Below are 25,721 nucleotides of genomic sequence, written 5' to 3' on the forward strand. Positions count from 1 at the left end.
TTACTTAAAGGGCGTTGATGTACGAGTGCATCGTGTACATTTAATATTATATTTTTCTCTCTTAGACTGAAGGCACCTTTAAAACTACACTTAACCGGGATAAAACCTGCTGTCGACGTCATTTTTAAATGCAAATAACAAAATATCGACACCAAAAACGTAGGTAGGTAAGACATGAACAATGTACATCTACAAACTAAATGGAAGATGCAAACAATTTCTAATTTATATTATTGGCATAAGCGATAACTTGTATAGAAAGCAATAATCACCTTTAAATTACTGTTTACATTAATTTATTTCGTGAAACATTGAATTATCTCGTTAATCATCCGTGTATAATTATAAATAATCGTGTGGCATATATACCGACGTTTTTTACGCACAAAAAAGGTATAGTGAGATTAGTGGACACTTATTTTACAGAAGATTTTTTAAAAGATAATGAATTGTTGACGGCATCTTAAAATATTAATTTTTTTTATTTATTTCAAAACAAGTATAGGGTGACGCCTATGGTTTTTTGACCTGTTGAGGATTTGCATACATAATGTGCTATCAATATGATGGAAAAGGACTATAGTAATTCGGTTTTGTGAATGTTTGTGTGTGTTTTGCCTTAACACACAACAGTTTTGTGAATTTAAATAACAAAAAAACTTACAAATTTTTGTATAATATTTATAATAACAATTTAACAAACTAAAACACACCGTAATGTCATAATTGTCATAATATACTGGCAAACACCCTGACCAAACTAGTACTATTGTGTAAAGCTGTACTTAGGTACTCCGTTTTTGAATAGAAACAATGTTTTAAAAACTATAATGATGTTGATTTTAAACTTAAGCCATAAAGTGAAGACTTTTACTTCATCTAGAAAAAAGTTATACAAACCAACATCTTCGAATTTTTTATGCTCTTTGTCAACATAAAACGTTGTGCTATTTATGTTAAATCTTCCTCGTCTGGTAAATTTTGCTTCATTAGTAAAAAGAATTATATCCAGAACATCTGGGTTAATATTTTATCTATCTGGTAAAAATTGAGGTGTGGAATAATGATTTACTTTCATTTTAACGTCGTTTCTCTACGTAAAGACTGCAAAATAAGTTTTCTTTCATGGGCAAACTTAGATATATTGTTGGAATAAGATGTTTTTCCTATTATCCTCCAATAGCTTCTAACAAGCATGAATATGCGGTTCACCTAATTCGCTATCGAAGAGAAGTCTCCTGATTTTTTTGTTGCTCCATATCATCATCAACTTGTATGCATCCACTGCTGGACATAGGTCTCCCTCAGCTCGTTCCATCTGTCTCTGTCTTGTGCGGCTGGCATCCAGTTATTGCTAACGAGCTTCAGGATGGCAGTCCATCTAGTTGGTGGGCGTCCTCTGCTCTGTATTACTTCTTGTCTTGGTCTCCACTCGACAATACGTTTTGTCCATCGGTTGTCTGATAAACTAGCGACGTGTCCTGCCCAATTCCATTTAAGCGAAGCGATTTTTTTGATGACGTCTGTTGTTTTTGTTTTACGACGTATTTCTTCTTTTGGGATTCGGTCTCTCAGAGAAACACCCAACATCTGGCGCTCCATAGCCCTCTGAGTCACGCGAATCTTATTCACTACTTTTTTTTTCATGAGAGTAAACGTTTTCGCTCCATAAGTTAGTACATGTAACACCCATTCTTCAAAGATTTTCCTTTTGAGGCATATGGGTAGATCCGATTTAAATACACAGTTTAATTTACCAAACGCTGTCCGGGCTTCTATGCGACGTGGGAGCTCAAATGTCTGGTTATCTCTGCCCAACCGAATTTCATCTCCTAAGTACTTATACGATGTAGTCTGCACAAAATTCCTTCCATCAACAGCAATATTTCGATTTAGCACCAGATTAGCCGTTATTTGCATCTTGTGTATATTAATCTTGAGTCCGACCTCCAATGAAGCGTGATATAATTTATCAAACATTATTATTGCATCATCAATACGATCGGCTATAAGGACGATGTCATCTGCATATCTCAAGTGACTGAACTTCTCTCCATTTATATTGATACCATGCTCGTTCAAATGTGCGTTCTTACAAGTATGTTCTAAAAACATCGTGAATAGCTTTGGAGAGACTGTGTCTCCTTGCCGTACTCCTCGCTGTATACAGATGATTTGTTTCTTGTTCAGATAGTCTTACGCTAGCTGTGGCATTTTGGTAGATATATTTGGTTATGTTATTGTACATAACTTTTAACATTTTCTGATGGCTTATGGTATCGAATGCTTTCTCGTAGTCGATAAATATCAGTGCCAATGGTTTGTTGTATTCTGCAGACTTCTCTAAGGTTCTTTATCACTAGTGAGTGCTGTGTCCCGATCTAAATCCAGCTTATTCTCTAGGCTGATAGAAGTCTAATTTAACGTCCAGTCTTTTTTTGATAATTTTTGTGAACAGTTTATAAATGTGTGAAAGAAAACTGATAGGTTTCTAAAAGTGCCGTTTGATTTCTTATGGAGTTATTTCTGGCATTAATGCTCATCCCTGGTTTGTGATTTTGGACAGTAGTAATGTTTCCATCTTTATTTTTTATTTTGTACATATTTTTGTTGCTATGTTGTTCGTATTTCGCCTCAAAACTTTTAAACTTTTGTTTTCTTGAATTATTTTAGTTATTTCTCTTTTATTGTTTTCTCTTACGTCTTTTCGGATTGATCGGTGGATATCTTTATTTAATTTCTTCTTTGTTGTGTAATTGGAGCCGTATTTTTACGTCAGCTGTCTTGTTTTACCTATTAGCTCTTTGGTATTTTGGCTTAGTTTTTCTTTAAGGGTCAGAACGGTCGGGCAGTACTCCCTTTCCGTTTCCTTTAGAGCCTTCGTTATGCCATCATTTGCTTGATCTACATCTTCTATTTCATCTGGCAAGTCTTGTATATGTCTGGTTACTGTATCTTTATATAGATCGTTGCTTTCTGGGGGAATCCAGGAATCCATTTCTTTTTTCTTGTTTTTAGGGTCATCTTTGTTCTTTCCAATTTGACATTTAATAGTATCTTAGCTCGGATTAATCTGTGGTTCCTTCCTATTGAAAATTTGTTGAGGACTTTGGTGTCTTTGATTACTTCTTTTCTGTTTGTGATGATATAATCAATTTCATCTTTGACACTGTCTTTTGGGCTGATCCATGTCCATTTACGCTGAGGCTTTTTATCGAAAAAAGAGTTCATCATGGATAAATTTTCCTGGTGTAAGAAGTTGAGCAATTTTTGCCCTCGTACATTTCTTTCGCTATATCCATACTTATCCATTGCTACTTCTGCATCATCTACTACTACTACTTGTCGGTTTATAACGTTCTCCGCCGTTTTCCGACTTCCAATCGCCACTTAGACCGGTTGTTCCTCTCTCCTTCTGGTTGTATGTATTGCAGTGGCGAAGCTTGATGAAAAATTTTGGGTAGACAATTTTAAAGGAGTAATCCTTATTTCAGGAGTGAGGAAAATAAAACAGAATATTTTTTAAATATTTTATTTTCATAAACAAGTAAACACAACAAAAACATGGATACATTTTTTAAAACAAAAAATAAACTTCCTCAATACATAGTTCAACTCCTATAACAACTATATGGAAAAAACTGAACATAATGTCTAGATCAAAACCCCATAAATGAATCAACTTTCTAACTCAAAATAACACTATTTATAAAGGCCCAGAAGAAATATCCAGTATACTAGCATCTACTTATGAATATAACTCAAGTACCTTAAATTGGAAGAACCTCTTCTTTTAAAATTTTTTATTGTGTTAACATTAAGAATTGTTCGAAGTATTGGTGCACTCATTTACGTATATTTCAATTGTATTGTCATTTTTCAGATTTTTAATATTTTGTGTCATTTTATGTATTTCTTCGATACATAAGCCTACATCACCAGAAATTTTTGACTGTAAAATCAAATAGAGGTGGTCTGTGAAAATAAAAATTTTGTAAAAAAGACGTAACATAAGCACAAATTTAGGATTTAATAAAATATTTTTAATACCAATTGCTAAGTTGGTACTCTCTGGGTCAAATTTGTCTGATTCTATAATTATTTCTGTGACATCCAGTAATTTTTGATAATATTTGTCAATTGTAAAAACCGATCTTGAATGAAAATTCCATCTAGTTTCAACAGCACGTGGCAAAGCAAACCCCATTTTACGGAGTTCTGCCATTCTTAACAGAGATCTACTAAAAAATGTATGAAAAGCGGATAAGTTACAAATAAAAAGTTTAACATCCTTAATTTTTTTTTAACCATAGAGTAGAACTAAATTTAATTGGTGTGCATAACAATGAATAAAAATGGCACGAGGGCAGGTTTCTTTAATTTTAGTTTGAACGTTACCTTTGGCGCCCGACATTACACTAGCGCTATGTTTGGCATATTAATTTATCATTTTTTATCTCGTTGGAATGTAAAACGTGAATAATTTTTTCTGCAAGACCATTTGCTGTTTTATCACTAGACACGTCATAAAATACCATAAATCTTTCACATATGTCTTTTTTGTACACATACCTTAATATTACACTAAACTGTAAACAAATTTATAGTTCATGAAAATTCTAGAGTTTTTTATAATAAAATATATTTTCGCAATAGTAATGTGATTAAAATTTAGTAACTTCTACTAACCCTTTATTTTTTGAAGTACCAGTTTCATCATGTCCTCGAAAAGCTAATTCTTGATAAGCCAAAAAACGAACTACATCTATTAAACGACTGACAATTTTGTGATTTTTAAGAACACGCTCGTTGTGACGATCAATTTTTTTTCTATGGTCAATTGCATGATCTATTCGAACTTTTCCCAACAAATGGAACATTTCATGCGACGAAATAGGTTTTTTGAGGTAGCGTGTTTGCTAGCTTTGTCCACAAATTTTTTTATAGTATCTATTCCACTTCTAGTCCAAGATGAATCGTCTCCAAATAACAGACAAGGAAAACAATATAATTTATTTTCAGTTTCGCTGCCGCAAAGCCATGTAAACTTCTCGTACCATTTATGATTGAAATGTCTTGTTGTTTTTCCATCTTTTTGTGATAAACTTAATTTAGGTCGTTTTTGACTACTTTTCAATTTAATTTTATCTTCTAAGTTAAGCGCCGAAAACAAATTCTCTTTTAACAACACGACGGGGTCGAAATTAACTGAATCCATGTTAAACTTTTTAAAAAAGAAAATAGATCATAGATCTATTGAACGCTCTTAAATTACCTGTCCGAGAGAAGTTAAAAAAATTAAATAAGATTTCCATAAGTCGTCACAGCATTAAAGCATTCTCCAATAAATCAAATAAGTATTGTTGAAAACCCGCGCGACACATATCAAGGATTTAAGTTGGTCCGTTGTGCTAGACAAATCAGAAACTGTCTCTTCGGGACATAAATTTCGCCATCGTCGGTATATGTCGGACTCTGTCGGACCGTGAGACATCCCTGCGTTTAATAGACAAATATGGTATTGTCTTTATATAGGCTCCAATCGCTAAAGATTTTTTGTCCTAGGTTTAGAATTTGTTCAGTTTAGTTTTAATTTTTCTGTAATAATAGTGCAGGATTTTAGTATATTTGGCTAATATTAATTATTTTTAAAGACATTTCTAAAAATATTCTGGGGATTTTTCTATTTGGGTAGACAATGTCTACCTTGCCTATTCTTAAGCTTCGCCCATGATGTATTGTTGTACGTATTTCTCTCTCGTATGAAAATAAACATTAAAAAAACCAAAGTGATGTCAATCCGAAAAAATCAAAACGTACCTCAACCTTGCACAATAAATGGGCACATTTTAGAACAGGTCAATAGATTTAAGTACCTGGGATGTTGGATCGATAGCAGCCTAAATCCTGATCTAGAAATAAGATCGAGAATAGAACAGGCCAGAAAATCTTTCGAAAAAATAAAAAAACTGCTTTGTGATTCTCGAATAAAACTCGAAATTCTACTACGTTTATCAAAATGCTACGTCTGGTCGACTCTTCTATATGCAGTTGAAACGTGGACCCTAAAAACATCAACCGTAAATAAATTGGAGGCCTTTGAAATGTGGATCTACCGGAGAATGCTCAAAATTTCATGGACATCGCATACCTCAAACGAAGAAGTGCTGCATAGAATAGGCAAGGAAAGAGAACTTTTTAACACAGTAAAAGTTAGAAAAACATCATACCTAGGCCACATACTGAGAAATAATAAGTACCAATATGCCCAACTTATAGTGAAAGGAAAAATCGAGGGAAAGAGAGGCCTAGGAAGGAAAAGACTATCGTGGCTCAGAAACATCCGACAATGGACAGGACTAAATTTTGAACAGCTAATAAGAACAGCTGAAGATAGAGAAGATTTTAAAATTGTAGTAGCCAACCTCCATTGAGGAGAGGGCACTTTAAGAAGATTTCTCTCTCTTATGGCTTTGTCTATTGTTCCATCTTGTGAAATAGTGATCACGATTTAGACAATCGTGAGCAAATATGAAGAATGAATATGTAAGGGAGGCTACATCATAATTGGTAGAATATGCTGAGAATGATGATTATATATATATATATATATATATATATATATATATATATATGTATATATTGCTATATTAGGAAGTAATTTCATTCAAAGATAAATGTGTAAAATAATTTACGAGCGTATTGTTCCAACCTTTATTTACTTAAACTCATTTGTTGTACTAGTTCGCCAACAATTTGTTGACCCTACCTCCGGAAACAAGTCAACTGAAGCATCACTTAGTAAAAGTTCATTATTTGCAATTGACATTTAAATAGCATCAGCCTATTACTTTCTGTTGGCCAAGAAGAATTATTAGATTTCATTGTAGTACCATAATTACATTATTAAGAAATCGGTTTCTTACCTTATTTTTTTTTTGTCTGTAAGTGTTGTTAGGAATATTAGTTACTAATTACTACGTGTATACATATACCTACATTACTATGTCGGAAGTTCTATAATAGGATATGTATATATATATATATATATATATATATATATATATATATATATATATATATATATATATATATATATTCAGTGTATCGAGCCTACTAGACACATGACTTGATTGAGCCTTCTTATCCCTGGAGTATTTAATATTAGGTATTTTTAGATCATTTCCACGTCTGTTCTTCATCTTGTTCTGGTTCGACCTCTCCTCTTACCCTCTTCCTGTACTTAATATTGCTTTTGGCAGTCTGGCTTCTAATATCCTCTGGACATGTCTTTATCACCCCTAGTATACTGGGCTCTCCATATATCACTTCTATCTCTTTATTTTTTCTTCTGATCTATATGCCATTTTACATGTTTCTTTCAAATATAATTCTCAACACTTTTCGTTCCCATATTTGCAACATTTCTTGGTTGTTTTTTATTTAATGTCCATGTATATGATGCATAGGTATATGCAAATAAACATTGATGAGAATACAAATCTAACAAATTGTGTTTTAGTTCTCATTATACATTTGAAACATTCTCAATGTTTGCTCTCTGATTTCGTAGTGTATGTACTTTTTTTAGCTACATAACATTCACGATAATTTGCAGAATGTTTTTTTACAATGTAAACATTTTAATTCAGCTTTTGAAGGATTATAGCAATTTTTTGGATAATGCTTTTCAATGGTCTTTATAGATCTTGACTTGTTAGCACGATATTTTTGAGTATGATTAATTGATTGCCAAAAATACGCACATTTCGTCCAGAGTAAGGTCTTTCCATAAAATTGAATTTTTTGAGTGCTTTTCTCTATCAAATACTGTCCAGCCCTTTCATTTGTCCAGTCACTGAGAAGTTTTACAATTTTTTCGGACATAAATATCTTGAAAAATATTTCAGTATTTTTCATTTCGTTTATTTCTACTGCTGGATGAACCCCATTATAAAGTGATTTCAGGGGTATCAAATTTGATGTTCTGAAGTCCTAAAATGCAAAAAAAGGGTTAAAGATATTTAAATAATTCAAAAGTATTTACCTTAAAACGGTCTAATACAATACTGAAGTCTCCAACGGTCATGGAACTAGAAGAAGAAGATTGAGATTATCACTAAGAGAGGTAATTAAAATAATTAAGAATTAGATTCAATTGGAAACAAAAAGGATATGCAAAAAGAAGATGTAGACGAAGATATAGATATCATATGAAAAATCAAAATACAAACATATGAATCATCATCAACATTAATCAGCCCTGATTTGTCCATTGTTGAACATATGCCTCGTCTAGATATTTTCATCTATTTGCATTCTGTGCCTGTGCTCTCCAATTGGTCACAATTCTTTTTAGGGTGTCGATCCTTCACGTTAGGAGTCTTCTCGGACATAGGAATAAATGGAATAAAATTACCACTATAGCTAGAAATTAAAAACAAACAGGAGTAACACAGCTACAAAATGGATAAAGAGTCGCTCTACCTTTTCTACATTAACCCTAACGAATTAAACGGCGTTAATGATGATTCTTTTAAAAGATAGAAATTAAAAATTATAAATGGAACATAAAAATACATTGTAGAGATCTTTGTGCTATAGAATATATACTATAAATAATTAGGTCAAGTACTATGATCTCTATCAATTAAATAACTCAATGGTCAATATGATTCATAAATATTACAAAGAAAATAAAAAAACCACTTGAAGGATGATTCATTCAGTCTTAATAATTTGCGAAATACAAAACAGTATATCTCGTCAATTTGATCTCAGAAACACAGAAATTGCAGTTCGTTCACTTCCGTTGTTTCTTTCATGGTCCCTTGATCTTCCGAGACACGCATATGATTAAAACTAAAAAGGCAAACGGTTAGCTCGTGCCGGCAGTGGCACACTTATCATACCAAACTCGTGTATTTAGCCAAATTTTATTTACAGAAAATAAAGATTACTTTTTTATAGCAATATTCCATATCTTCTTTAACTGTCTTATTCTTTGGAGCGTGAGAGGTTTTCTTTTATTAACGTTATCATTAATTACGAGTAAAGTTCAGATGGATAACTCTATCTTTGGTCAAATTGTTTAGTAAAACAAAATAAAAATAATAATATGGAGGTCACTATAATAGTCAGTAGGATACAACAAAAATATGAATGTTTTTTCAGTTTCTGCACAATTACAATATACTACGAAAGTTGGTAAATAAAACAATAAAAGATATATACGATGATTCGAGTTCAAGTAGAGAACTGCGTTTCCGGTAATATCAATGTCATTTGCGTATGCTAGTAGTAATTTTTGGTCTATTTACTGTCAATAGTTCTGTGCCAGTGAAGTATGGCAAATAAAGGAAAGATACAAGAGAAAACTTGAGACAATGGAAATGGATTTCTGGAGACGTTCAGCTGGAAAATCTAGACTAGAAATAGTAACGAACCACAGAATAAGAGAAATTATGAGAGTAAAAAATACAATAGTAGACGATATTGGTACCCAACAACTACCAAGATGGTACGGTACCATCATGTACAGAGAATGTCCGAAGAACGTCTCCCAAAACAAGCCTTAATGTAGACCCCTCACGGTAGAAAAAAAAAGAGGAAGACCCCACTTTAGTTGGAGAGAAGGCATCAATAGAGAAATGAAAGACAGAGACATAGAAGAAGACTTATGGATGAATTGAGAGGAGTGGCAATTGGGTATCGGAAGACGTAGGAGAACGTTTTAAACCGATCTATATATATATATATATATATATATATATATATATATATATATATATATATATATATATATATATATATATATATATATATATATATAAAGTTCTGTGCCAATTTGTGCTGCTCAATCAATCCAAGTTTAAACCTTGTTTATGCTATTATCTCGTCAAGGGGTGCCTTTTTTTTCTGTAGAGCGAGGGGGTGTGGCAAACGTAAGGATGAATGCATGTGAAGTTATAGAAATGAAGTGCTAAAAATCTAGCGCACAAGAGGAATGATTGGTAAGGAAAACAAGCCAAAGGGAGGTACTTCTAGGTGTTACCAGCCATACTAGGAACGGCTCTTAATTAGCGTTTTTGGCTTGTAGTTACTAGCTGAGATATTTTATGGGGATCGATTCTAATATATCAAAATACTCATCAGAAAGTTCGTTTTCAGTGTTATGTAGAAGTTTTGCTGGAAGGAATGGAACTTTTCTTTTAGGAACCCTGATGAGTATTTGCTCTCGGCGATTGCAAGGAGTCTTTAGTATTTGTTTGGCTCGGTTGTTTGAGCCTGCTATAGTGCAAAGGACATACCTCCTGCTGAGGGATGGGATTCTGCCCTTAATTGGTGTTACATTGGCTACTTGATGTGTGAGTGGTGACGGGTAGTCTCTGCGCTTCCTCATGCAGAATCTTAGAATTTTTCTTTCAGTGGCCATGATGGTATTCATTTGGCGGCTGTTAAGTGATGCGTAGACGCATGCTTTGTAGTCGATTATCGGTCTTATATAGGTTTTATAGGTGTTCAATAGTGTTTTATATGACGTATTGCAATTTTAACGGACAGCGCTGCCAGGAGTCTAGACCTGTTTCTTACCTCTTTAGGATGTTTTGGATGTCGGTTTTCCAGTTGAGAGTCCTGCTAAAATGAACTCTCAAATAGTAAACCGAGTTTCTGAGAAGTAGGTCTTCTCCTTGCAGGGGCTGTTCTTACTGCTTTCTTCAGGATTAAATTAAAAAGGAGAGGTGACAGCGCACCTCCTTGTTTCAAGCCACTGTTTATTTCTAACGATCCTGAGAGTTTTTTATCTATCCTTACTATGGATCTACAGCCATTTGTACTGTACATATTTTAATGGGAGACTTTAAGTTAACTAATATTTAATATTTTTTTCATATATATTAAATAGATAATTGATATTATGTCAGCACCTTCAGAACTACCATTAAGGCCTGATCCTAATTAGTATTCCTCTTCTCTTTTTTATTAAGTCTATATTTACATTGGGAAGTCTTTTGCATTTCTTATTTAAGCTGTCATTTGATCTTGTTTTTCCATATTTTTGAAAACAAATTTTTCTAATACCTATTTACAAATCTGGGGATCGGGCAAATGTTGAAAACTATGGGGCAGTGTGTTTTCAATCTAAAACTATCAAGGGACTCTAGTATTCTTGTAAAAAATGAGCTACATGGTTTTTCTAAGAGAAGATTTACTTATTGGATATTTATCAAAGCTCTATATTAACAGCTTTAGAGAATAAGAGGCAATCTATAAGAATTTTTCAAAAGCCTTTGACCGTATTTACTTTGATTAGCTCATCAATTTGGTTTCAGAAATAAACATTTCACTATAGATCAAGTTCACAGAATAACGAATATAATAGAAAAAATGTTAGAAGAAAAGAGAGTCTGCTTTACAATTTTCTTGGACGTAGCACAGGCGTCTGATAAAGTCTGGCATGAGGGTTTAAACTATAAACTAAGAACGTTCAGTGCCTAAACAGTATTCTGAATCTTAGAATCATACATTACGAATAGATATTTCAGAGTAAAACAAGAAGAACTGTAAACCGATTTAATGTAGATGAAAGCTGGCGTGCCACAAGGGACTGTAGTTCCTTATGCAACATCAGCCAAATACTTAGACATCACCCTAGACACGAGGCTGCGCTGGAAGATCCATGCCAAAAAGAAAAGAGATATAACATATTGATATTAGATATAACAAATTGTATTGGCTGATTGAAAAAAATTCAACATTATCCATTTATAATAAATTATCCATTTACAAGCAAGTAGTTAAGCCAGTATGGGTATATGGGTGTAAACTCTGGGGCTGTACCTACCAAAGCTAGTAATCTACATATTATCCAGAGATTTCAAAACAAAGGACTGAGGAACATTGTTGATTGCTCCTTGGTATATCCATAACAACAACCTCCACCAGGACCTGGGTATGTAAACTGCGACCGACGTAATTAAGATAACAGCAGACAGTCACGAGCAGAGGCGGTATAGTCATGTGAATGTCGAGGCAATCCAGCTCTTTGACAACACTAAACTAAAGAGAAGACCCATAAGTATAAAACCATTTGAGTTAGTGAATTGATGAAGATAATATTGATGTCTTAGTACTTAGACCTTTTTAACTCCATATACAAGACAAGACACATACCCAAAGAATGGCTTCTCTCAACTTTTATAACGATTCCAAAAATCACAAATGCTAAAGATTGCAATGAATATCGGACAATTGCATTAGTGAGCCACACATTGAAAACCTTCCTTAAAATCATACATAACAGAATCCACATGAAATTAGAACAAGAAATAAGTGATTCACAGATGGGTTTTAGAAAGGGTCTAGGAACTAGTGAAGCATTATTCGGAGTCAATGTTCTGACACAACGATGTCTGGATATGAATCAGGACATATATGCTTACTTCATAGATTTTAAAAAAGCTTTTGACAGAGTTCAACATGAAAAGCTTTTAAGTATTCTTAAGACCAAAAACATAGATAGTAGAGATCTACAAATTATATGGAATCTGTATCAAAATCAGAAAGCAAGAATAAGAGTCGAAGGAGAACTGACAGAGGAAGTAAGTATACATAGAGGAGTTCGACAAGGGTGCATACTTTCACCACTCTTATTCAACGTCTACAGTGAAGTGATATTTCAAGAAGCTTTATTGGATATTGTGGAAGGTATTTTGGTAAACGGAAATAGCATTAATAATATTAGATATGCGGACGATACGGTCATATTTGCAAGTGACATGGAAGATCTACAGTACATAATACAACATGTATACAATGCATGTGAAAGGTATGCAAATGAATCTCAAGAAAACGAAATCAATGATATTCTCAAAAAAACCACAAAATGTAGATAACCTGATCATCAATAATACAACGATTGAAAGAGTAACAACATGTAAATATTTAGGAACGTGGCTAACCGAAGATGGAGATCAAACAAAAGAAATCAGATCTAGAATAGAAATGGCAAGAAACACGTTCATTAAATTGAAGAACTTACTTTGCAACCGTAACCTTAATCTAGAGATCCGCACAAGAATGCTAAGTTGTTATGTTTTTTCTACTTTACTATACGGCATGGATGCGTGGACAATAAAACAGTCTGAAATCAAAAAATTAAACTCCTTTGAGATGTGGCGCTACAGGAGAATCCACAGAATATCGTGGACTGAAAAAGTAACTAATATAGAGGTGTTATAAAGAATGAAGAAATAATGTGAAGTCATAAAAACTGTTAAAATTAGAAATATTCAATATCTGGGTCATATAATTAGGGGGGAGAAGTACATATTACTTAGGTTAATTATGCAAGGGAAGATACAAGGGAAGAGAAACCCAGGACGACGCAAAATATCTTGGCTAAGAAATTTGAGAGAGTGGTTCGGTTGCAGCTCATTAGAATTATTCGTAAATGTGTAACAGTTTAGTGTAAAAAGCAGAGTAGAGTACTGTGATGTTATTGCATGTTAGTTGTAGTGTATTAGTTGATCGATAAAATAAGAGTAAGCCATAGGGAAGCAATTACATTTAAGTATTTGCTGTTTATTAAGTTAGGTCAAAAAATAACTGATAATTGGTCATTTGTGATCAGATAGCAGTATACAAACACCGTACAAGTGATATTAAAAAAAAATTAGAACAACTCAGAGCCGCTGTAAACAAATGTATGTGAATTAAAATGATTGACCAACGTTCAATGACTATATGTTACTAAAAGAATATGATAAAACGAAGAAAATCTATTAGATTTAGAATGAAGGAACTATTAGAACAATACTAATAACTCATTGCGTGTGTAACGCCACTGCCCACAACTAGTTAGTCCACTGAACCATATCACAAACACCAAACTTTTGCCGATTCTCCAACTCCCCATACAACCATAAAACCTCAAGTCTCGTTATTCGATCAAAATCTAGAAAAACATTTCATTTAAATTAATAAATAATTATTTAAGCGGAGGAAATTGTGAAGAATTTTCAACCTTGGTGGTGTCCCGCATGTGCATCCGCCGAAGTGAGCTGCCTGAGTATTAACTTTCGTTTTTTGTTTTCGCAGATTGCAAGAGTTAGTGTTGGATCAGAATTTGTTGAGTGTTTTGCCGGCCACTTTATGGGATTTAAAGTTTTTGAAAACCTTGAAAGTGGGTAACAACAGACTGGCCCTGCCACCGGATAAAAGTGCTGACATGAGAGCGTTAGTTCTTCAAGTAAGTGTGTTTTTCTTTTTTAACGTATTATTGATGAAATGCGTTTTTTAACAAGAATATTTTATAAATATATATCCGTATAAGCCTTATAGTAAAATATAATAATAACATGCAATATAGAACTTCATTATGTACAGGGTGAAAATTTCACATCTTGAATATCTTCATTCCCATAAATAACATGAAAAATCGGAAAGATATAAATGCTAATATATAAATAAAAATTATTTTACCGATAATTTTTTTAGTTGAAATACAAAATAATAATTTAAAAAAAATAACCAAAAAGTAATCTAATAAGAACTCATGTGAATGAACTTTTTTATTCTTTTTCACATTTCAATAAGGAACAATTAAATTCATGCAGATATTCAAAAAGAGGTAAAGATCTCGTTTTATGCGGTTGATAATACCTCCTTTCGGAATAGAACAAACCCCCATTTTTCCATAGTACTTATACAATCTGTGATTTTTTTTTATTTTCTGGTAGTCGATTTCTGGTCTTATTAATCCGAAACTTCTTTTACCCCTTCTTCCAGTTACATGATCTCGTAACGTTGATATAGGAATATGGTACAATAGAGACGCTTTACCAGTGATGATGATGATAAGATATTTTCAGCTTACGTGCATTTTTTAACTTCTTTGAATACCGTAAACCCATATGGGTCTTTCTCTTATAATCGCGTAGCATTATAACTGCTTTACATTCAATGAATGCGGAGCTAGTGCGCACTTACAATGATGATACACTTGCTCCTACCAGTACATTGTTCGGGGTAAGTGCGTCTCTGCTACTAAAGTATTCATTATATCTCAAAGATTTATGTTTGTAAAGCTTTAAGAAATATAGTTTTTCTACGATTCTATAGTTAATAACTTACCTAAATTTCCCGTAAAACACTGAAAATTTTGCAAGTTTTAGTCAATAACTTGTCACTGAACATTTCACCATCAACTCTATTATTTGAAAGTTAAAAACAGAAGAAAATTTGTACGCTTGACAGTTACTTGAAATATAAAATATTTCAACGTTTACAAGGGCAACATAGCTTACCATACATTTTATGTGATTATTTTAGGAATTGTTTATACACAGTCGAATGGACTCTCTTGTCCCAAATTCGCGATTGCCCTAACTTACCTTTCATTGTTTTAACTTAAGATATACACAGTAATACTTTTTTTTCATTTTTGTTTGATGTAGTCAGCTTGAATTCTTTGTTTCATTGTATCGTTTTTTCATTATTCTTCAATGTTCTGTAAGATGGTTGTCGTATGTATATACCAAAATCTTAAATTTTATCATCAGCATGTTTATCTTTCTTGAAATATAATCTACGTTTGATCTCATATACGTACTCTGCATCTTTTCTTAAACTCCCTTTGATTTTCATTGTAGTTTTGTTTGTTAGCTTCATTTTGATTGGATAACATTGCCAGTCTTACTTTGGACTTTGCTCTGGCTAGATCTCTACATTACTCACTGAACTACTCCTTAATTTGTTCTCGTATCCAAGCACTTCTTTGTTTGCCTTTTCCACGGCCTTTCCAAGTGCCACAAGAAGTTAATGTTTGGGCTGGGATTGTTGGAAATTAAATAGGGATGGTATAATTTTCGATGGCGATATGGATGCAGATGTTAGACTATTTACGTTTGGACTTTATCTCAGTCTTAGCAGTCATGTTTTTTAATGAAGAAGATCCGGATTTACCTCCAATAACATCTGGTTTTAACAAGACGATGCTCCTCTTCATTGAAGTAATGATGTGCGGAATTATTTTCAAGAAATATTTCCAAATCGATGGATAGGTAGAAGAAGGTTTATAGAATGACCACCTCGTCCTCCAGATTTAACCCCCTTAGACTTTTGGTTGTGGGGTTATTTGACAAGCAAAATCTATGTAAATAGGCCAGATATCAAAGAGCTGAAATAACGCATTAGAGAAGACATTTTAAACATCACTCCTAATATCATTCAGAATGTCACTAATGGATTCAAACATGAAATTTACTAGTGTCAGATGGTGGCCATTTTAAACATTTCATTTAATAAAATGGTATTTTTTGCCATTTTTCCCTTAGTGACAAAACCTCAACAAATAAAATAAAATAGAAATAAATGAAAGGTGCAACAAAAAATTACAATTTGAAAATAAAAATCGACCTGTTTTGTGTTTTTTCCAAACTTTATCAGGAACAAAATTATGAATTTTATGCAGTGGAATATGGGATACAATATATAATACTATTTTTATATACTGCCAGTTTTTTATGAAATTCCTGGTACTATTTTCATTAATTGAATATAATTGAAACATAAAAATTTCTCTTACAATATTAACTAATAATTACGAATCAATATTTAATACTTTTTAATTGGCAAAGCAATTATTCAAGTTTTCTACGAATATCACTTACATTGTTAAATAATTCAATGAACCTTTTAAAAATTAGTAAGTTGCGTAGTGATAATTTTTTATCTACACTTAGGCTTTAAATCAAACAAAGTAAAAATTCACAATATTTGTTTTATTGTGTCAGTTTTAAAGTTTGATCGAATAGTATACCAGGGAAATATGAATTTATCAAGATAGTCACTCTACACTACTATCTAACAATTTTTATATGATCTTTGTGGATATAATAGCAAAAATTATCTGTTCTCACCACATATAAACATCTACAAACTGCAATAAATATTTTTCAAGATATATTTAACAAACTAGGATTAATATTCCCTCAAAGCAAAAGCAAATTAATAAAATTTTCCAAAGGGCCACAATTTTTCCACTACTTTGTCTCAAATTTTATTTAAAAATCCACACTATCTGTTGGTAATCAATTTAAAATTCTCGATGTACTATTTGACTTCAGATTAAATTGGAAAAATCACATCTATAAACTTAAAACCAATTGTTTTACAAGGCTGAACGTTCTTTACACCCTTAATTATCTTCAATGAGGTGTCCTATGTAACTACTTTATTAAGATTATCTAGCTTTCACCCGATATAAGCTCTAATACGGCTCCAGAACGTATATCGTGAAAACAATAAACATCCTCTCACCTTAAGATAACAAGGTGACCCTCTTCCTCCTCTTAAAATAAAAATTTCCATCTTATCATAAAACCTATACCTCAAATAATGACTCCACTATTTAAAAATATTGACCTCCGTCTGACTAATTCATATTATGTACTCTCATTGCCTGCCTGGGTTAAACATAGGGCTCCTTTAATAGACACCTCACTCACTATCTTTAACAAACATGAATCTCCTAACATTCTTATAAAGAAAGCATTTTTAGAAATTATACAAAGTCATATGATTTAAAAAGGAAAAGACAGTTAAGATTTGATTGCACGTACAGGGCGCTTGCGCATCCGCTTATACGTATTTCGGCCCAATAGGCCTCATCAAAACGGCTTTCGCAATCGCTCTGAACGTGAAATTAATCTTTTTGGTCTTAGGAAGCAACTCTAACATGGCTTCGTATAGACGCAATGTAGCCACATCTGATAATAAAATTGATAATGAATTTGGTTTCGAAAATTAGTTCTACGATTTCATATGATTGAATTTTCTTTGCTAATGTTTCGAAAACTACCACTTATGTCGGTTGTGCAGTCACCACTAAACATGAACTTGTAAGATCATCTCGGTTATCCTTAACATTCAGCATTTACACAGATGTACTGTAAAGTATTCCGTTTGGCCTAAATACATCTTTCATCAAAACAGACATATTGATATTTGTACAGATTCTCTTTCATCTATTCATTCAATCAATACAATTTTCACTGACCACCCATTGGTTCAAAACATTCATGGCATCTACAAAAATCTCTCTGCTCACGATGTAACAGTCTCTCTCACGAGAAAACTATTTGTTCATGAGCTCTAATCATTTATTGGTCATCTCTCTCTGGAGTTTAGAACGCGAAGAGAAGCATGGATTATTTGAAAACTTCGAATTAATTACACCAAACTTAGTCCATAATTTCTTGATGTCCTCAGGAACTCGCCCAACTTACCACCATAGTAATTTTTCGTGTTTCGAGATACGGATTGTTTAAATTGTTTTGATGATTCTTTTATTGTTCTGACACTGGTTGAAATATGCAAATGAAATTTAGTGTATTTTAAGAAGTAGTTATTGTGCATTTTTTGACATGCAATTAAGAATTTTATATTTACCATAAGCTGGAAATGGTCCTAAATTTTTTAAAGAAAAATATAGTACTATAATGAGATAGTTCAAAATTATAAATCCTTTTTGAATTTGTCGTTCAATTTGTGACAAAAAATCTCTCCCGCTCTTTACTTGCTTGATTTATAACTTTTGTTAATTTTTTAATCGTGTGAAACACCAACAAAATGTTTTTTACTCTCTTGGCAATCTACGGTCTGCTAGATACTATAAAAACTTATAAAAAAACTTCTTCTTTTGCCTTTTCCACTTTGATATCGAACTACGTCAATGCTTTCGAGCGGATTCCAGATTTAACAGTAATGTAACGTTCTGGCCCGACCCATCTTCATCACACCATGCATAACTACTTAATTTGAAGCTTTAATATTTCTACTATTATATACATACCAACTACAATAATTATTTATGCTAGCTCGTCTATATCTTTTTCAATTCTGTTCGGTTACTTTCTCTTACATAACGATTTAAAGAACAACGTTGTTCATTGAAACACATATTTACGTTGTGTAATAAGGATATGGTTTATTTACTTTATCTATTCGTGAATAGATAACTATATATAGTCCGGACTCATAATGTTATAGTGTTTTGTATGATTTTACATGTAGTTGCAATATTATGTTATTCATATAACATAACCTTCTCCGTTAAGAATATTAACCTATTCTACTTTCTTACTTAGTTTACCTGTAACTCAGCACAAAACAGTACCAAACAGTAAATGTATCTTAAGTTTATTCGAAGCTTATCAAATTATGCAAACCAGATGGTTTGTTGTTACATATTATTTTTTCTTATATTCTCTTAACGCATCAACGATTCAGAATGTTGTTTGGAACTGTTTTAGCCAAGGAACATACGTTTTGTTCGACACGTTACAATATGGATCCACCATTTTGTTTTGAAGCTAAATAGATTGTCAACTGATTGGATAGCAGTAAATACATGCCGCTCAATATAAATTAGGATAACATTAGATGAGGTTTTGGGTTCCCTATTTTATGATTCATAAGAATTTTGTTCATCGATTAGCTAGATACAGTAAAAAGCATCATCATCATTCCCTATCCATCGCCTTCCTCCGCCAAGCACGTATTCCCATATTTCTCATGTCTTCATCGATGTTATCAAAGAACCTTGTTCTGTGTCTTCCTCTTCTTCTCTAACCAATGGGTCTATGAAGGAGCGTTTTTCTAGCTAGGTCATTTTGTTCCATCCGCATTACATGCCCTATCCACCTCAGACGTCCTATCTTAATATGTTTTACGATATCTGATTCCTGGTATATTCTATAAAGTTCGGGGTTGTACCGTCTTCTCCACACTCCATTGTCATTCACTGCTCCATAGATTCGCCTTAATACTTTTCTTTTGAAACATCCTAACATGTTTTCATTACTTTTTGTTAGAGTTCAGGTCTCTGAACCATATTATAGAGAGAATATTGTTTTGTAGAGTTTTATTTTTGTATTTCTCGACATAATTGTGGATTTAAGGAGGAGATTGAGTCCGAAATATTCTCTCATCTGTTGCCCGTTCAAATTCTGCGGTTTATCTCTGCTGTACTATTATTTTCAGTGTTAAGAAGCGCTCCCAGGTATAAAAATTCGTTCACTGCTTCGATGACGTCGTTTTCTATAACAAGTGGTTATAGGATTTGTGATTGCGTGCTTATTTTCATATACTTCGTTTTGTTGGTGTTTATTATTAAACCCATTTTTGTAACTGATTGTTTTAATGCTACATATGCCTCTCGTACAGCGTTTTCCGTTCTCCCAACATTGATATCATCAGCATTGGCAAGTACTTGCACTGATTTATCATATATTGAACCAGTGGTTGTTATTTTTGACACACGTATTATTTTTTCCAGAGCTAAATTGAACAGTATACAGGAGAGAGGGTCTCCCTGGCGCAGCCCGGTATTTGTTTTAAAAGGTTCAGACAGTTCTACCTCTTTCATTGCTTTGAACATCTCTCTTCTATTCACAGAGTCGTAGGCTGCTTTGAAGTCTATAAATATATAGGAGTATCAATGGCATATTCCAGTGTTGTTTTAAGTTGTTTTAGGGTTGCAACCTGATGAATTGTCGATTTACCACCTCTAAAACCAGCCTGGTATTTTCCTCCTATCCGCTCTGCATATGGTGCCATACGGTGACATAGTACTGTGGAAAATATTTTAAAAGGCTGCATTTACAAACGTAATTCCTCTGTGGTTAGAGCATTCAAAGATATCCCCTTTTTTGTGTCTGGTGCAAAGAATTTTAATATTCTAATCATTGGGGAGGTATTTCTGTGTCCATATTTCTTTTATAAGCTACTGTGATACCGATACCATTATGGTATCATGGCCACTATATTTATATAGTTCAGCTAGGAGATTATCTATTCCGGGTGGTTTGCTTCTGGCTAGTTTTTTAACTGCATCTTCAACTTTAAAAATCGTTGGTGGTTCCTCTTCCCTCTCTTCTGTTCCCCTTACCTCATCTCTTTCGTCTTCCAGGTTTTTTTCTTCCTCCTCAATATTAAGTGCCTGGTTAAAGTATCCCACCCATCTATTCAATACATCTTTCCTTGTTGTTAATAGGTGGCCATTTTGACTTCTGCATTTTCTTGTGGTTGCCTTGAATTCTTTTCTGTTGATATAACTTTCTTATAGACTGCTCTGAATTCTTTCTCTATGTTGAGGTTTTCTACACAATACGTGCAGACAGATATAGCAAATATGTGCCGCAATCAACACAGTAGCCAAATATAATTGACCACAGGTCTATAATAGTAACAACAGATAGTTTAGATTACCGGGAGACTAACAAATCTTACAAAACTTAGATAGATACATGAACTTACCGGCTTGTGTTGACTTTCTGTCTCCGGAAATGAACAACCGACACAAAAGTGAGAAAATCTCAAGGTTCCTTGTAAGGGCTTAAATTTTTGTGGAGGAGTGGGAATTTCAAAACTCAGGCGAGATTCTGTTTAATCGAGGTTAAACACACAGAACCGTTTCGGATTAACAAAGGCATGCAATTTGGGTGGCTTTTCACAAGACAACTGACGCTTAAGCGAACAAAACGGGTACGGTTAGTTTCCAGGAAGACAAGAGTCACTAAAAAGATAGAATAGGCGCCAAGCTTCTGTAATTAAGAAGACGAGGGTGTGGCATCAAATTATCGTAGCAAAAAAGTTTTGAATCAAATAATTATAAGTTACATTGAACAAGCTTTAAGCTACTTATAAGTAAATTTTTTTAACCAAAGTTTTCTACATATTATGAAGTTTGTTATAGGACAAATCTTTATAGTTTATTTTTTTAACAAGATAAAATCTTAATTTTTATTTTAAAATCGTTTAAAATCACACGTATTGATTTTTTATTTGATTTTCTAGGAACCGGAAGAGACAAGTGAAGAATCTAGAGGAATTACAACTTTAAATTTAAGATCAAATAGGTTAAAAGGACATATTATTCTGGGTAACTATGGGGTAAGTTTAAACATCTGTTTATACAAATGTTTACTTGTTTTTTTTGTAGTTACTGACTTTCTTTATTGTATTTTTTTAATATTTCCCTTTTATATTCAATACACAATTCCTAACCATTTGATTTTTTGTGTCATTATGATGGAATTTTTAGTACATGTTTTTGTAGTATATCTTTTGTTTATAAGCCCAGTAGTTAAACATTTTATCTCAGAATGATGTTAAGTTATATCTTGAATATGTTGCCTGTTGAGTCTATTTGAAATAGTTAAAAAAAATAAGAATAAGACTTACTCTTCTTCTTCTCATTGCGCCGTCTCCTTTCGAAGGTTGGCGATCCAAATGGCAATTGTAGTTTTGGAAACTGCTGCGCGAAAGATCTCTGCGGATGAGCGGTCAAACCATCTCCTCAGGTCTTTCAGCCACGAGTTTTGGCGTCTTCCTACTGATCTTACTCACAATCAAATTATTCTACCGCCAACGATCGGTTTCGCATACTATAATTTGCTATGCATCTTCAGGTATGGCATCATTTAATTTACCATGTACCATTGGCCTGAAGATGCATAACAAATTATAGTATGCGAAACCGATCGTTGGTGGTAGAATAAATTGATTGTAAGTTATATTCTTATTTCTTATTACCTAGATGTTAAATTACTTTTACATTCACGGTATTTTTTATTTACAGAGTTTGACAGAATTAGATGTAAGTGAAAACAATATAGAAAATTTAGATCTCAGCGCTGTAGGACAACTTCAAATTTTACAATGCTCCCGAAATGCTCTGACCACATTAACGTTGCATGGAAAACGGTTGACTTCGATTATTGCTGGAAACAACAGTAGGTATAAATTATTTACTTATATTTCCTTTTTCTTTCATTTTAATATTTTAAAAATTTTCGATTGTTTATCGATTTTTTGTCAATATAAATAATAAACGTTATTGCTCGATATTCTTGTTGACGTCCAGTACCTCTAGTAGGCCAGAGAAATAAATAAAAAAATACCCCGTTTGTGACACTAAACCGGCCAGACAAACGACAGTTGTTTTGAGTAGTATGGACCTCTGTAACATTACCAGGAGTTATGGATTACATTATGGAGTTATTGTACCATTACATAAAAAAGGAAATCAGTTAGAATGTGGAAACTACCGTGGAATCACGCTGCTGAATGCAGCATACAAAATAATGTCCAAAGTCATTTATGAAAGACTTAGACCACACGCTGAAAAAATAGTTGGCAAATACCAAAGTGGCTTCTGTAGACAGAAGTCAACAATAGACCAGATATTTGTTTTGAGACAGATCCTCGAAAAAACAAGTGAATATAACATCGACACACATCATCTCTTCATAGACTTTGAAAGCGCATGCTTAGCTTAGTCCTAAGCCTTTCTACCGTTAGGTGTAAGGCTATGGAAGGGTGTGTGGTCACCTGTTACAAGCAAGTAGGTTTAAAAGTGCTCTCTCGGAAAAATTGTGAATTTGGGTATGTACACTTTATATTTAAAAAATCTGGCAGACGCTATACCTATAGATGCAAAGAAGAGTTGGAGACAAAGGCGGTTCAGAAATATAATTCAATTCATATAATTAAGCGAAAAGTTTAAAATTCTTAAATTACTGTTTAAAGTTAAAGTAAAAGTTTTAGTATTATATCAACTTTAACATATTAATTTTTTATATTGTAACGTTTTTGTGCCAAACAGTAATTACGGTTCGCTACAACAAAGGTGTCCACACACTAAAATCGACGGCAAAGTGGCGTTGGTGAATAAATATCGTTTTAATTTTCGGCTGTAAGAAAACTCGGAAAACGGGACGGGACGAAAAGTAACTCGGTAGAAGTGACCCACATATAAACACCGATAAGGGTCGGAGATTCGACGGGTCGACTGGTCGTCGACTCTTTTCGCGGTGTAGGACAGGGAAGGAGATAAACAGCGAAATAACAAGAAAAGTTCAAGAGAAATTATTGTAAGAATAGACAGCGACGAATACTCTACAGATGAAGGAAGAAAAAGAAAAGGAGAAAATGTAGATTTTTTTGTAAACAGCAAAAAAACACTAAGAACCCCTACAAAACGCCAAACAACTGAATCTGAGAAATTAGACCAGTTATTAATAATGATGAAAGAAATGAACACAACTCAAAAAGATATGAAGCAAGAACAGAAAGAAATAAAAACTGAAATAAGAGAAATTAAAGACCAACAAAACAAAACAAACGAAGCTCTACTAAAAGTGACAGTAGAAAACGAACAATTAAAAAAAGAAAATCAGGATATAAGGAAAGAGAATTCAGAAATAAGGAGAGAGTTACAAGAAATGAAAAAAGCAGTCGAAATAATCGAAAAAAATAGAAGAAAAAACAACATTGTAATGAATGATCTAAAAATGGATACAAATGAACCAAGCAACCTAAACGAAAGAATAAAAGGACTAAAAAATATAAACTAAAAAACGTCGTAGGAGAGAAAGTATTCATCAATGATGACTTGACTAGAGAAGAGAAAGAAAAGCAGAAACACCTAAGAAATTTTTCCAAAAAACGAAAAAGAAAAAGGCAAAGACGTCAAAATTGGTTACAACAAGGTGTTAGTAAACCAAGAAGAATGGAGATGGAACAAAATAAAAAAGAAACTGGAAAAACATCCAAAAAACTAGAAAACTACACCCACAAGAGGAATATTGAAAGCGCATATGACAACATATCACAGTATAAATCGAAAATTCTTAATAATAAAAGCAATGAAAGAATTTAATATACCAACACAACTAATAGAACTGATAAAAGAATCTCTAAAACTAGAAAGTAGAATCCGGATACAAAATGAATTAACGGAAACAATATATGTGAAAAAGGGACTATGCCAGGGAGACGCTCTATCATGCATCTTGTTCAACATCGTACTCGAGAAAATACTGAGGGACACAACAGTCAATACACGAGGAACAATCATTAATAAAAGCGTGCAAATACTAGCATTTGCAGATAATCGCAAGACAAGTTGACATAATCGCAAGATCAAGAAGAGAAATGATAGAGGCATACAACCAAATAGAACGAGCTGCACAATATAGTGGTCTTAAAATCAATCAGATCAAAACAAAATATATGCAGGTAAGTAAAAACGCAGAAATAAGGCAGTCACAAAATATAACAATAGGAGAATAGAACATAGACGGGGTAAAAAACTTTATATACTTGGGATCCCCAGTCACGTCTGATAATAACGTTACGGAGGAAGTGAAGAGGCGAATATTTATTGTAAATAAATGTTACCATGGCTTAATTAGGCAACTAAGATCAGATAACGTCGCAAGAAAAACAAAATGCCAAATATATAAAACCCTAATAAGACCGGTACTCACATACGGCTCAGAAACCTGGACACTCACTAAAAGAGAGGAAACGTTGTTAGCCACCTTCGAAAGAAAAATCTTGAACAGCTCTGAACTATACAAACTATTCCAGGATCCGGATATTATAACATTCATTAAAATAGGACGTCTGCGTTGGATAGGACATGTAGAAAGAATAGAAAAAGGCGAAATACCAAACAAAATATTCAAACAGATGCCAGTAGGAAAAAGAACAAGAGGAAGACCGAAGCTGAGATACTTAGAACAAATAGAAAATGATATAACAACCTTAAAAATAAAAAACTGGAGAAAAAAAGCACGAAACAGATCAGAATGGAGAAAAATCCTGGAACAGGCCAAGACCCAAAAGGGGTTGTCGAGCCAGTGATGATG

The 25,721-nt window shown here is 33.2% G+C and overlaps 1 protein-coding gene across 1 annotated transcript in view; it reads left to right on the top strand.

The window, feature by feature from the left end:
* Window positions 1–25,721, top strand: part of Phlpp (PH domain leucine-rich repeat protein phosphatase) — a 41,949-nt gene that overhangs the window by 13,241 nt on the left and 2,987 nt on the right. Inside the window, exons 3-5 of the mRNA XM_072520969.1 lie at window positions 14,101–14,251; window positions 21,862–21,957; window positions 22,646–22,799. Coding sequence (XP_072377070.1) covers window positions 14,101–14,251; window positions 21,862–21,957; window positions 22,646–22,799 — 401 coding nt within the window. The remainder of the gene's footprint in view (window positions 1–14,100; window positions 14,252–21,861; window positions 21,958–22,645; window positions 22,800–25,721) is intronic.

This window comes from Diabrotica undecimpunctata, chromosome 1, assembly GCF_040954645.1.
Source record: "Diabrotica undecimpunctata isolate CICGRU chromosome 1, icDiaUnde3, whole genome shotgun sequence".
NCBI classification, from domain to species: Eukaryota; Metazoa; Arthropoda; class Insecta; order Coleoptera; family Chrysomelidae; genus Diabrotica; species Diabrotica undecimpunctata.